Source organism: Gracilinanus agilis, chromosome 3 (genome assembly GCF_016433145.1).
Source record: "Gracilinanus agilis isolate LMUSP501 chromosome 3, AgileGrace, whole genome shotgun sequence".
Classification (NCBI taxonomy): Eukaryota; Metazoa; Chordata; class Mammalia; order Didelphimorphia; family Didelphidae; genus Gracilinanus; species Gracilinanus agilis.
This window is the reverse complement of record NC_058132.1, coordinates 501072638-501088266: the sequence shown is the minus strand read 5'-3', so window position 1 is coordinate 501088266 and position 15629 is coordinate 501072638. Positions and strand designations below refer to the sequence as shown.

General features: G+C 37.8%; 1 protein-coding gene across 1 annotated transcript in view; it reads right to left on the bottom strand.

Annotated features, from left to right (window-relative positions):
* The window catches only part of LOC123239773 (sulfotransferase 1C4-like), a 29794-nt gene extending 15329 nt beyond the window's left edge, over positions 1-14465 (bottom strand). The window contains exons 1-3 of the mRNA XM_044667067.1: positions 14288-14465; positions 6910-7032; positions 2779-2876 (exon numbers count right to left, since the gene is read on the bottom strand). Coding sequence (XP_044523002.1) covers positions 2779-2876; positions 6910-7032; positions 14288-14465 — 399 coding nt within the window. The remainder of the gene's footprint in view (positions 1-2778; positions 2877-6909; positions 7033-14287) is intronic.
* Between the last annotated feature and the right edge of the window lie 1164 nt (positions 14466-15629).

Genomic DNA, 15629 nt, shown 5'->3' with positions numbered 1-15629 from the left:
AGTACAATACTATGTGGAGCTATCCTTGAAGCTCGGTCTTTTGGATTTGGCATTATCTTGTAGCTCCAGCCTTATCTTCAATCCAACCTAACCTAAAGCAATCCAATAATCAATTCTCAAAGGTCTAATATGTGCATGGCCCTATGCCAGGGATACAAAGGTAAAATAAAAATTAGTTTCTGTACTCAAAAAAATTTACCAGAAGCTCCCAGATCAAGGAAGGGAGAGAGCACTCTCATCTAGGGGCATCAGGAGAGACTTCCCATAGGATGTGGTACCTGAGCTGAGCCTTAAAGGCATCTAGAGACTCTTAGAGGCAAAGATGAAGAGAGAAAGTACATTCCAGGAATGGGAGACAGCTTCTATAAAGGCATGGAGGTTGCCATGGAGGAGGCTACTTGACATTTGGAATGCTAAGTTTAGGGACTAGAGAGTCTGTCTACAATATAGATTTTATTAGGGAAAGTGATGTTTTCCGTTTGTAAAGGTAGGCTAGAATCATACTGTGAAAGACTTTAAATGCCAAGTTAAGGAGCTTGTTTTTCATCTTAGATGAAATAAGGAACCATTTAAATTTCTTGGATAGAAGAGTGTCATGGTCAGATCTTGTCCTTAGGATGGCTCTTTTGTCATCTGTGAAAGATGGACTGGAAAGAAAAGAGACTGGAAGTGCAGAGTATACTTGGGAGACGGTTTTAGTTGTCAAAAAAGGAGTGTGATAAAGTCTTGATCTAGAAAAGGTAGACATACAGTATCATGGAAAATAAAAGGACAGATATGAGAATTGTGAAAGGTAAAAATCTATAATTGTGATTATATATTAGAGATGAGAGGGCAAACAGAGTAGAGGACAGTGTTGAGGGTCTGATCATGGGTGCCTGGAAGGATGAATGCCTCTAAAAGAAATAGGAAACTTTGGTGGAAAGATTATGACAATGGATTCCATTTTGACCTATTGAATTTGAACATAGCGAATTTGAGCTATTGATAGAATATATAGTTGGATATATCCAAGTAGGATTTGATGATGGGGAACTGGATCTCAGGAGAAGATTAAGGCTGGACACACACACACACACACACACACACACACACACACACACACACACATACACACAGAGTTACCTTTTCCACATTACATGGATTAGGGAAATGGTGCCTTAGCTAACTAACACCTGGTAACAATAGAAGTTCTGGAAAGTCTGTGTAAAATTTTTTGCCCTTCATTTCATACCAGAGAAGTCTGAATGTTTTCTTTTTCTTTTATGAGGTGTTTATAGTATCTTACTGTAAATTTTGAGTTAAGTAGGCATTTTTAAGTTTCTAAACTTTTTCTGCGTTTTCTGCTGACTTTTATATGTCATTTGTAGCTTCCATGAGATTTCCCCCAAATTTCCATTTAGTTTCTAATGCTGACCAATTCATATATTGAAGCTGCAGTGGGGAAAGTCAGGTGGATGGGATAATCATATACCCAGGAGTTATTTGCATGGATATTATAATGAAAGCAACAGGAACTGAGTGAATGCAAGAGAAAGAGGATATAGACAGAGAATAGAGGACAGTTCTAGAATGAGTCTTATGGGGACATACTTATGCTTAGGAGGCAGGACAAGACTGATGACTGAACAAGGAGATTGAAAAGCAGGCAACGAGCTAGGAGAGATCAATGTTAGCAAAGCAAAATGAGGAGACTATCTGGAAGGACAGGATCTGAAATGCTATTGGATTCAGTAATTAAGAGATCTTTGGGAGCCTTAGAGAAAACAATTTTGTTTGTGAGATGGGAAGTCAGATTGCAAAAAGCTAAGGAGAGAGTGAGAAGTAGTAGAAGCAATGAATGCAGATTTCCTCTCCCCTTCCCACACTCCCAAGAGTTAGGTTGTAAAAGATAGAAGGAATATAGGATGATACCTTGACAATTGAACTTCTATTGTTAACTAGGTGCTAGTTAACTAAATTCTGCAGCCAGGAAAGGGATGAAGATCTTTTCCTCTGTGCCCCTTTCTCATCTAACCATCACCTTTCTCCCCTCCAGGCAAGAGTGACTAGGGAATTTTCTCATCCTTTTAGAGCTGGTGGTGGATGAAGCTTAGTTCCAGATAAAGAGGAGAAAATATGAGAGACTCTCTGAAAAGGAGCAAAGGCAGTAGGAGCTTGAGATTACCTGTTTATGTGAGTGCATATGTGTATTTGGTGTGTGTGTGTGTGTGTGTGTGTGTGTGTGTGTGTGTGTGTGTGTGGCAATGGAAGAATGGAGAGGATTATTCGTAGATGATGGGTTGAGAGTTTATAACACTAAAGCTTCCATGAATCCTCTCTCCAAAGTTCCTAGCATGTGCCCATGCTAGCACCTTAAAGGCAACCTTCAACTTCTCTTAAAACTTACTCTTATCTCTAGAATTCTACTATTACAGTTGTTCCTTCTGGTCTTGTACCTCTTCTAATGGGGTTGAGGAGAGGCCATGAATCTCTTTGAGATGGCTCTAGAACATTCCTATCTCAGTTTGGTACTCTCTAAATTCAGCCACACCTAGGCTAATATTCTACTTCCCCCATTCTGGTGATAGCTCAGCACAGAATGTTCCTGTAGACTGCAGAATCATAATTGCTCACCTTCCTGGTTACAGCAGCCCTCTAGACTCAAACCCATCTACCCTTGGAAGCTATGGCACAGTAGACTCTAATTGGACCAAGTTTTCTGCACAAGCAAACATAGACCCATCTGCAACACCTTCCTAACTTCCACTTCTTTCTTCTCACCATGTAGACACTTACCTTACTGTTTTCTTCCCAAAAGGATGGAGGTAGAAGTTGCACTGGAAGATGGGTTTTTAGGACTCTTGGTGAAGGCATATCATTAGCTCGGGTCACTCCTGAAAGACAGTTTATTTTCATTCTCTCATTGCTTTGCTTTTCTATTCCATTTTCCTTTTGTGAATAACTAGGAACTCAATTAAGGAGCTCAAAGCTAGTTTCTGACTTTCTGGTCCACTCTCTTTATACAAAGGGTACAACATTTTCTTTATGAGAGTTCAAGAGGAAGAGCATCAGCTATATTTATAATTTATAGCTATGTGTATATCTCATAAAACATAAAGCTTAGGGTTGAAAGGTACCTTAGAGGCTATCCAATCCAAATACCTCACAGGCAGATATGGGTGTGGAATAGAATAGAAGTCTGGACCTGGAGTCAGGAAGAGGTGAGTTCAGCTCCAACCTCAGGTCATTACTATATGTATGCCATTTAACCTCTGTTTGTCTTATCCATGACCCCATCTGGAGTTTTCTTGGCAGAGATACTGCAGTGGTTTGCCATTTCCTTCTCCAGTTCATTTTACAGATGGGGAAACTGATACAAACAAGGTTAAGTGACTTGCCCAGGGTCATATAACTAGTGAGCATCTGAGGCCATATTTGAACCCCGAAAGATGAATAGTCTTGGTCCCAGAACCCTATATACTGCACTACCTAGCTACTTCCTTAGCTATGAAATTGGAATAATAGCACTTACATTCTAGGCTTGTTTAAGGCTCAAATGCCTGGTTCATAGGAGATCCTCTACAAATGCTTATTCTCTTTCTCCATTCCCTTTCCCTTTGTCTATTTTAAAGTATTTGGAAATCAGAAGAGCTACTTGTACAGAACTGGAATTTTTCTAACCTAGCTAAATGAAGCTTATTACTTATTGAAACCCTAAGGAAAATAGATTGTGTGTTTTAGGCAAACAAGTAAACAGAAGTCAAATTTACTCTTTAGATTTCATTCTCAAAAGATAAAAAAAATGTGCTTAAGTAGATCTGCCTAGAGTGAGATTCCATAAAATCTGTTGCAGGTAGCCTTTGGCTCATAAATGAGGCGTGCTCATGGGCTCATAGATTCAGAACTAGAAGGAACCTTAGGGGATATGTCAGCCAATTCATCATTTTAGAGATGAGAAAACTGAGGTCTAGAGAGGCTCAGTGACTTGCTCAAGGCAGTAAGTTGCAGAGCTAGATTTCCAGATTTAGGTCCTCTCTGCTTTCCATTGCACCATGTTCCTCCAGAAGTTCATCTCTAAGTAAGGTGTTTGGAATTTGGAACTATTTTTTTTCCATAGAAATAATTTGGAAATGACAGTTATTATTAGGTCAACTTTCAAAAACTTATTCAGTCTAAAACATACCCAAAACATGGTACAAATATGATATTAAAGTGGCACGGTGGATAGAAAGCTGGTCTCAAGCCAGGAAGACCTGGGTTCAAGTCTTTTAATGACATTTACTGGGTATCTGACCCTGGGCAAGTGCTTAACCTTTCAATGTTCTAGACAACCCTCTCTGAGAGGGGGTTCTTAATCTTTCCTGTGTCATGTACCCTTTGGCAGTCTGTGGAAATTTCTAAACTTCTCAGAATATTGTTTTTAAATGCAAAAAATAAAATATATAGGATTACAAAGGAAATACTGAAACACAATGAGATTGCAGACAAAAAGAGTTATACTGAAATATAATGAGATTATAGAGGAAAAATTATACTGGAATGCAACTAGATTACAGAGGAAAACAATTATATTGAAACACAATGATTAAAATTAAAAAGAAAAAGCCTATGTTCTTATAAAGGTTAAGAATCCCCATATCTAGGACTATAAAGAGATCTGTGATGAAAGCCATTGTTTAGATTGTCATAGTTTGTTTTTATAGGTCTTGGACTATTATTTAACACCAATGATTAAAAACCAAATGTTCAGAGTAGATTAACTAATAAGTTAAATTCAAATACAAAGTCCAAGTATTTTATTGATCCTATATTATATCTTCTGATTCAATGCATCATAATGAATCTAGGAAGAGACTTAAAAATAAATCAGTCGCCTCTCTGGGTCATAGAATCTGAGGATCCTGTTATTGATGTGAATTTTTATAAAAGCAAATACTACTACTAATAAATTCTATGTTCTGCAAATGACTCAATGATTGTTTCTGTTATCTTTATCTAGAATCAGGATTCAGTCAAGTTGTGTACTTAACATTCCAAGGTTGATAACAGAAGCTCTTAAGCTAACTAATCTATCAGTTAATGAACAATTGGGACTAAGGATTATAGGAGATCAATTGATGTTGTAATAAATGATATAAAAGCAATAAATTCAATTTTTTCATTATTTAATAAATATTTCTTATACAGACATACCTAGGCATACATAGACACTTTAAGACTTTTCTTTTTCTTTTTCAATCCCTTACATTTCATCTTAGAATAAATCCTGTGTATTGGTTCCAAGGCAGATAGTGTGGTAAGGGTAGGCAATGGGGGTTAAGTTTCTTGCACAGGGTCACACAGCTAAGAAGTGTCTGAGGTCAGATTTGAACCCAGGACCTCCTGTCTCTAGGCCTGGCTCTTAATCCACTGGACTTTATGACTTTTATCAGAGCTACTAGCATCACTACTCTTATACTTTGGGTCCATTATTAATAAACTGAAAGCACATTAATGAAACAAAGAGAAACACTGCTCTGGTCAGAACATGACTTCCCACAAGTGAGAACTCTGGGCAAAATTTGATGGAGGAGTTAAATGTGTGGTGCAAAACAATGTAATGACTCATTCTAATTTTTCAGAGTGAAAATGAGTATGAAAGGTGAACTGCTACAAGTCTTTATGCCTTTTGGGAAAATGGTGAGGATTTAGCATGTATTTAATATTTTTATTTTATGTGTTTTTCTGCCTTTATTTTTTTCAGTTGCCGATCAAGTATACTTGAATTCATATGTGTCAAATATACTTGCTGGGGATTTTATATACTGATGGTTGTTCAGTTGTGTTTGACTCTTCATATTTGGGGTTTGTGGTTCTGAGGTTTTCTTGGCCAAGATACTCTAATGGTTTTGCCATTTCCTTCTTCAGCTTATTTTACAGATGAGGAAACTGAGGCCAATAGGGCTAAATGTCTCACTCAGAAACGCACAGCTAATAAGTGTTTGAGGCCAGATTTGAACGCAGACCTTCCTGATTTCAGGCCAGAAGTTCTATTCACTACGTCATCTAGCTACCTCAAATTCTATTTGACTTTGATACCAACAAAATAGAGAAGTTATGAAGAACAGAGGAGGGAAGGCAGGGTTTGAGCCTTACTAAAATGTCCTCAGTCTTTGCAATGGAGCGCTACGTTGTTAAATGTAAACAAGGGGATGAGGGTATGGTTGGGGGTAAGAAAAAGGAGAAAAGATTTGTTACAATTGCTAATGTAAATGAATTAAGGAGTTTATAAATTTAGTTTAGGGAGAGTGTAGAACTGCATAAAGTGCCTTGATGAGTTTATGTACTATAAATTTGAAGTTGGTGAAATTTTTTCCATATTGTGAATTTCTATAGAAGACCAAGAACAAAGTAATCAGAAGGTGGGGTAACAGAGGGAAGAGTATTTAGGGTTGGGAACTTCAGGGTTGCAAAGACATGGTGCAATGTTCAGGACAATATTTGGAGGCAAATGATCTGCTTTCATTTTTGTCCTTACTACTTTATGCCTTTGTGCCCTTTGGTATTTTATCAATTTGGGCCTCATTTATAAAAATCTAAGGTTTGGACTAGATCATTTTTCTGAAGTTTCTTTGTGCTTGAAGTCCTATGATTTATGATCGGAGGGTAGTTGTTCATAAATTATTTAAGTGAAAAACATGAGGTTAAGGTTTAGTTTCAAGAGCAGTGAAGCCAGACAGGTAGTATAGAGATGGGTCATGGAATATAAAGTTGTGGATGGAGAGGGGAATTTCAAATTTCCAAATCTTGAACATGGTACAAATCTGAGATGATATGATCAAAATTGTGATAATATTAGTGTTTGATTAATTATTTAAGGGTAGTTAATATTTATGGGTAACTTGTGGGTTGTATTCTTAGATTGGCTACTGTCCACATTAGACTTACCAACATAGGGTAGGTTTATTCTTTCAAGGAAAGGATTTCGTACGTTAATAGGAGCCCTTCTTGTTTTTTCAACATCTCCGTTATTCCGTATCATATCTACAATCTCTTGCAGCCATGTTGTTCCTGGTAGAAAACAAACAAACATTAAGAGCCAGGCATTGTATTTCTATAAAAAATAGTATTTAGAAGAGTGGAAAAATGAATCTGTATATGTTTGTAGGCAATGGTAAAATAAAGAAAAAGTCAGAGAGAGATATTTGATCCTGAGATAATAGAAAGCTATTAGAACTTATTGAGGGGCAACTGGGTGACTGAATGGATAGAGAACTAGGTCTAGAGACAGGAATTCCTTGGTTGAAATCTGGCCTCAGACACTTCCTAGCTCTGTGATCCTGGCAAAGTCACTTGTCCCCAATGCCTAACCCTTACCACTCTTCTGCCTTGGCACTGATACTTAGTGTTAATTTTAAGACAGAGTAAGGGTTAAAAAAAAAGAACTTATTGAGAAAGGAGTGCCATAATCTAAAACACCTATGTTTTAGGAATATTAATTGACAATTATATAATTGGATTGGATCAGGGAGAGATGAGTCAGGGAGACAAATTTCGAGGCTATTGTAATAGTTCTAATGAGAGATGATGGGGGACTGAACAAAGATTGTGCTTTTTTGAAAAATATTATAGAGGTGGAAACTACAAGGTTTGGCAGCTGAATGGATGTATAGGGTGAATGGTAGTAAGGGGTCAAGGATGATACCAACGTTGTAAACCTGACATGCCAGAAGGTCAGAGGTGTTCTTGATAGTAATAAGGACATTTGGAAGGGGTTTGGATTTTTGGGAAAAGACACTGAATTCAGTTTTGGACATGTTGCACCGGGATATCTTTGGGACACACAGTTTATATATAATACCAATAAGAATTTGGCGAAGTAAGTCTGGTGTTTAGAAGATTAGGACTAGAATATGATAATAGGATAGAATCCTGAAGCTGGACATTTCTGGCCAGGCTGGCTGCCTGAGCAGAAGGGTCAGCCTTCCCAACTCCTGTAGCCCTACTCCAGAAAAACAAACAACAATTAAAAATAATATTAGATTGAATAATGATCACGAAATCCAATGAATAACTATAGTGAGTTCATCCATGCCAGAACTATTGAAAAAGTCAATCAGAACTTACAGTCAACAGGAAAGAGGACTCACTAGAAAAATCATCATTTAAACTTAGGCAAATAAACCAGCACACAAGAAAAGATCCAGAGACCTATGTAGACTGCCAGGCTCAGTATTCAAACACAACAAGAGTAGAGGGTTCCCTTAAGAAGTTCCATAGTGAACAAGCCCTTCCTGGCTCAGTCTTGTTTTTTTTAAACCCTTAACTTTTGTTTTAGTATCTATTTTTTTTAAAAAACCTTAACTTCTGACTTAGTGTCAATTTTAAGACAGAAGAGTGAAAAGGGCCAGGAAATTGGAATTAAGTGACTTTCCCAGGATCGCACAGCTAGGAAGTGACTAAGGTCAGATTAGAACCCCTGATTGCAAGCCTGGCATTTTATTTACTCTGCTACTGAGCTTTCCCCAGAGTCTGATGTCTTTACCTCCATCTCAGGCTCAGAAAGTGGAAGCTTTATTAACCAGCCTAGCGCGAGGTCTGTCCTACTTCACTTAGTGCAGGAGGTGGGAAGTAGCCAGTGCTGCTTTTATCGGGGTCACCATGAGTAGGATGCAACGGAAAGGACTGAACAACAACAATAATATACTTTATCTGTTGTGTGGGGTGAGATTCAGGGTGTAATTCTCAGAGTAGCATTTGCTTTGTAACCCTAATTCTCAAGACCCCTTAGTGTTGCTATTTCTTAGACTAAAACTGCCTGCTCCCCCGTCCCACCCCATAAAACTTCTAATTTTCCTCAGCTATTTTCAGAGACCTTGAGAAGAGTTTATCTGTATCTCGGGAAGAAAGCCAAACTATAGGATAAGCTGAAGGAAGGAAAGTACAGGGAGTTTCAAAAGCATCATTATGGTCCCAGCCTAAGAATCCCACGATAGTCATGAGGTTGTCTGGATCTGGGGGTCTTTAGGGGCACTTAATGTTGAAAATCACATGCTCAAGACTGTAAATGTCACAACAGCCCCTTCTGTGGGATTGGACAGAAAGGAGGAGGAGAATCTTGCATCAGGATTATTATAAAAATCTGTGATTGTACCTAGAAAAAGAGAGGACATTTTTGCCCTGAGCGAGCTGCTTATGCGGGTAGAATCCCTTTTCCTCCCCTTCCTCCTCCCCTTCCCCACTCCTCCCTGCTTTCTGCTGTTTTCTCCAAATAAAGGAGCTTTTCTCTGCCAGCATCTTATCAAGTCTCCTGTCTGCTCATCAGAGTGATTTTTGGGGGTATGAGCCCCACCAGAATTTCACTCCACAAATCTGTGAAATAAATTTTATGATTATTTCTTCCATTTTAGGGTAGGAAACTGAAAGATAAGTGACTTGCCCAGGGCCACAAAAATAGCAAGTGTCTGAGGCCAGATTTGAACACGGGAAGAGGAATTTTCCTATTTCCAGGCCAGGAATATTCCAATTATACTATTCCAACTAACTGCCTCAGAGAGTATATAAGAAACATTATAGTTCCTTTGAATCTTATTGTTAGGAGTCAAATGAGATCATGTATATGAATTGCTTTGAAGACTTTACAGTGCCATATAAATGCTAGGTATTATTCTTATTGCTATTTTAATGATTATTATGAGGACATCATGATGACTCTCCTAAATCACTTTCAGATACAGTAACTGAACCTAGTCTTATATTCTTCTTTCAAGCCAAATTTAATGCCCCTGAGCAGAGGAAAATTCATTTCTGAAAGTTATTTCCTCTCACAGATTCAGTTGAATAGAAATGATTGATCTATTAAGTTAGAACAATTGTTTGTAAACCTTTTCAGGCTGTTTTTTTTTTTTAATTTCAGTGAGAGTAGAAAGAAGGCACCAACTCCTATCTGTCTCATGATGTTGCTGTTTTCTTTTTACTCCCATGGCCTTCAGCAAGACATTTTCAGGAAGAATGCAAAAGTGGAATTTGCGTCATGTTTTATACTATATAACATGATCTTGTTTTTTGATATTTGCTCATCAATTGATAGGATATGATTCATTAATTCCAGAAACAAAAGTCACATTATTGCATATATCGATATTTTATATCACATTATTGCATATATCTCTATAAAACATATAGATCTATGTGTATATGTAATTAAATATAAACTACATATTTGTATATATGGATTTGTGTGTATGTAAATACACACATACATATAAATATATGCATATATGTACACACACATATATATAAAGGCTGGAAAAACAAAATTTAGGCCATTCTCAAAGACCACAACTATTCTTAGAGGAATATTATTTTAGGTGATGACAAATCATAGTTTGTGAGGTTCCTTCTTTCCTTCTTGAATATTTTAAATGGGTCATTGTAAATAAAATAAAATAAATAAATAAATAGGTAAATGATATTTAAAATGGACATTTAAGGATAGATGTAAAGGGAAAAAGAAGTCATGAAAGAGTCAGTGACCTGTGTTCAGCAGTGCAGAAGTCAACTGAATTTGTGTTAGCATTTACCAGAAAGGCTACGGAAAATTACAGACTGATTACATGGAATTGAGTCTTGGGGATTTTTTAAAATAGAAACTAGTAAAATAACCTTATTTTTCTTCTTGTGGGTCATCCCTCAAAGTGTCTGGTGGTGGTATCCAAAATGTGCAATCATTATATTTTAGAGACTACCTAACATTGAACTAGGAAGAAAAAGATCAGTGAAAAGCTCTTTGCATTGTAAAAACTGGCTCACAAAGCAAACATATTGCTTTTTTGTGTGTGGTTCCTTATTCCACAACCTTCTATGCAAATGATATTAAAGAATGTTTTCAATGTTTGTTGGTGTCAGATTGCTTAAAAGGTACATACTGTAAAGTTTAAATTCTTTTGAGAGTAATTTCAGGATAAGAGATTTGCCATTTCCCCAGAATCCAGACAATGAACTTGTTTGGAGAAGGCACCATGAAGATGCCTGCAGAAAACCTACATTGCATCAAGAAGATCCAGAATGAACTTTGAGGTACAGTTGATTGAACTATGGGGAATTGAATGCATTCGTTTTGAATATACACACTTTTGCCAAAGGGGACTGCCCCCAGTTGGCTTTTTGTCAATGCGTCTAGCAAAACATTGGCTTTGTTCTCTCTCTTCCATTTTCCTCTTATCTCTAACTATTGTAGTTAGAAGACCTTTGTGGGTACAAGATGATTATGTAAAGTGATCACTTGGGGTGACTAGGCATCCAAGGATCATCAGGGGGGAATGTGATATTGGAAATTTGGGAATCCTTGAACTAATTTTGAGGTCCCTGATCTAAACTTCCTGTGGACATTTAGGGTCCTTGAAACTACATTCCCCATGATTTCTGACTTACGTAAATGACGTAGACAATTACCTAATAATGTACACAGAAGGTTAAATAGTGAGTGCCTGGGTTGGTACTTTCTTTCTTTTGTGATGGTGGAGCAGGAGTGAGGATGGGAGGAACAGGTAATGGTGGGTCCCTTTAAAATAACTCAACAGGCACTTTTTCTTCATTTTTCTAAATGGCTTTGAAACCATGATATTTTTAATTCTATCCCTTTATATTAATTTTATTTCTTACAAGCTAAGGCAAATATTCAAATGGCAGAGCTCTGCTCCCTTCTCCCAAAACAAGGAAGTAATAGGATTATAGATTTATACCCAAGAAGGATCTTAGAGATAACTTGGTTCCATATTCTCAGTTTTACAGATAAAGAAAGTGAGATTCCTTGAGATAAAGCAACTTGTCCAAGATTACAGGTAGTAAGTAGATGAGATAAGATTTGAACCTCTGATTCATATTGCTGTGTACTTTGAATGAGGCATCATTGCAGAACATGAGCAGAAATCTACATAAAAGCTTCATTTCTATTTATAGCTGCGCTTTTTGTGGTGGCAACAAACTGGAAAAGGAAGGTATGTCCTTCAATTGGGGAATGGCTGAACAAACTGTGGTATATGCGGGTGATGGAATACTATTGTGCCAAAAGGAATAATAAACTGGAGGAGTTCCAGGCGAACTGGAGAGACCTCCGGGAACTGATGCAGAGCGAAAGGAGCAGAGCCAGAAGAACATTGTACACAGAGACTGATATACTGTGGTAAAATTGAATGTAATGGACCTCTGTACCAGCAGCAATACAATGACCCAGGACAATTCTGAGGGATTTATGGTAAAGATGCTACCCACATTCAGAGGAAGGACTGCAGGAGAGGAAACATATAAGAAAAACAACTGCTTGAATGCAAGGGTCTGGGTGGACATGATTGAGGGTGTGGACTCGAAACTACCACACCAATGCAACTACCAACAATTTGGAAATTGGTCTTGATCAAGGACACATGACAAAACTAGTGGAAATGCGCATCGGCCATGGGTGGGGGGAGTGTGAAGGGGATAGGAGGAGCATGAATCAGGTAACCATGTTAAAAATGTATATTAATAAATGTTAAAAAAAAAGCTTCATTTCTAGGGGCTTCTCTAGACAGCACAGAGTGAAGAAAAATTTTAATATCCATCTGGTAAATTTGACCAGAGTGAAATGTACAGTCAAATTATTTAGTCTCTGATATGGATGTGTGTAACTTTGACTTGGTCATTTATTCTGATCAGATTTATTCAACAAAGAAGGAAGTAACTAGTGTGTTGGGGATTGGGAATACAAAGATAAAAACGGAATAATCCTTGCCCTCAAGGAGTATACTTTTCCTCTGAGGATACTCTTGGCAAACAAATGAATAAACATTAAGTGATTTAAGGAGGGAAGAAAGGAGAGGCAATGGAGGAAACACTAAGTAGGGAATCTTCAAAGGAAGATAAATATTTAGAGAATGAAGTTGAGGAGGACTTGAGCTCCAGGTGTGGGGAATAGCTGAGTGAATGTAGGAAGATGGGAGACAGAATATCAAGTTGGGGAAATACTCTGGAATATAATTCATGAAAGGAGAATAATGTGAACTAAGTCTGGAAAGATAAACTAGAGCAACATTTTGGAGGGTCTTAAAAGCTCAAACAGTATTAAGTTTATAATGTCATTATTTTATAATAACATTATTACCTGACCACATACCCCTAAGAATTTCACTCTTCCTAACTTGTAAACACTCTTCCTTGAGTAATTGGTAGTATAGGACTAGCATTCAAGAGAAATAGTAAGACTGGATATATAGACCCAAGTGTCATTTGGTATAAAAATGATAATTGTAGCTATTGGAGTAGGTGAAATCACTAATAAAGTGCAAAGAAAGATGGCCCAGGATAGCCTTAGGGAGCATCTAGGCTTGGGGAATATTCATTGAGCAAAGAAACAGAGAGAGAGTAATCCAACAGGTAGGAGGGAAAATTAGGAGAGAGTAGTGTCATAGAAGCCAAGGAAAGAAAGAGTATTGGGGTTGGGGTGGGCAATAGAGTCAAAAGCTGCAGGAGGGAAGTGGATTGAAAAAAGGCCATTGGATTTAGCATTTTAGAGATCAATGGATAACCTTGGAGAATAGGTTGGTTAAAAATCAGATTGTAAATTTTTAAGAAGTGAACAGGTGGTGAGGGAATGGAGCTAGCAAGTATAGATGCTTTCCCCCTCTCTCCCCAGAGATGAGCAATGAAAGCAGAAAGGGATAAAGAAAGGTATTTGGAGGGAACAGTGAGGATTTTAAGTGAAATTTTAAGGATGGGGGAGACATGAGAGGCAGCAGAAAAAACAGCTAGTAAATAGGTTAGGATTGAAGATGAAAGAGAGGAGATGAATGGGTCAGGTTTCCAGAAGAGATAAGAAAGGATGGGATCAAAGGTGCAAGCTAGCCTCAGCAACATAAAAGGACCATCTCTTAGACATTGGAGCAAAGGAGGAAAGGATGGGTAAAGGTATAGAGGAATTTTTAAATATGGAATAGGGGAGATGGTGGATTTCACAATGGATAACGATTTTCTTAGTAAAAATAACACCTGAGGTCATCTTTTGAGACCGGAGAGTGGAGGTAGTTTGAAAACATTGAAGAAGGAAGAGGAGCTTTGGAACAACCATTAAAAGGAGAGTTATAAGTAATCAGGGAAGAATAATTATTAGTAATTAGATAATTGCTATTTCTCTTCCTTTCAAAGTTGTATAAACAGCTTAGTTCTACTCAAGTCCTATCTTATTATGGAAATATTCCCCTTTTCTTCCTTGGACTTTAGGATATGGACCTTCAGAAAAATTGATGAATTTTGTCTCCTATTTCTCATTTCCCGAATCCCAGACACTTACCTGCCTTAGGATAGGAAGAAATGAGTAGATCATCAGGTTTGGCTTGGAAGTCCCAGATTTTATTCCAAGTATCACAGGTACTCTTTAGCATAACAACTCCTCTTACTTCAGAAACTTCTTCTCTGGGCATCTGATTCCACTTTGCCTCCATTGTCTCTTTTTCCTTCTCTTTGGACATTGAGATGGAGAATCAGCAAAGGGAAATGTGCAAAATTAACTCAGGATTCACAGTTTTATGTGAGTTCTCAGAATATGAGATGATGCAAATCTTTGCTTGTTTAATGTCACCTAAGCAAATGAGAGAATAGGGATTTTGAAGGGAGAGTTGTATAATGAAGGAAAGAAAAAAACCAAATGAACGGCATTGTTATTATCATCATTTCTTGATGGGCCCTGGACCAAAAATTTTAAGCCCTGGGGTTGTTCTTTACCTTGCCAAGTGCCAGCGCCACACCAGGAGTTATGGGAAATCTGCTTCTAAGGTGACCAAGACCAAAGTGTCTGGTTTCTTTTAAAAGCAAGCAAATGAAGTGATTCTTTGCTCCATATGGGTACATAATTTTTTTGGACTCCAAGGGGGAAAACCTTAACAAAGATGATTTTTTTCTTTTCTTTTCTTTTTTTTTTTTTTTTTTTAAAAACCCTTACCTTCCGTCTTGGAGTCAATACTGTGTATTGGCTCCAAGGCAGAAGAGTGGTAAGAGTAGGTAATGGGGGTCAAGTGACTTGCCAAGTGTCACACGGCTGGTGTCTGAGGCCAGATTTGAACCTAGGATCTCCTGTCTCTAGGCCTGGCTCTCAATCCACTGAGCTACCCAGCTGCCCCCTGATTTTTTTTTTTTTCTTTTTTAAAAAAATACCTTCTGTCTTAGAATCGATACCCAGAATCGGTTCCAAGGCAGAAGAACAGTAAGGGCGAGGCAGTGGGGGTTAAGTGACTTGCCCAGGGTCACACAGCTAGGAAGTATCTGAGATCACATCTGAACCTAGGAACTTCCATCTCTAGGTCTGGCTCTCTCTCCACTGAGCTGTCTAGCTTCCCTACAAATGCGAATTTTATGATTTCTGCCATCATATATAATAATTCCAGAAAGATGTGGATGTCAAGAAGATCTGGTTCCAAATGTCATCTCAGTCATTTATTTTGTAACTCTGAGCAAATAATTTAATATCTCTGAATTCAATTTTCCCTTCTGTAAAATAGGAGGACTAAATAATGTATATGGGTAGCTAGATGGTACAGATCACTGGACCTAGATTCAGGAAGACTCATCTTCCTGAGTTCAAATCTGGCCTCAGACCCTTACTAGCTGTGTGACCCTGGGAAAGTCACTTAATCATA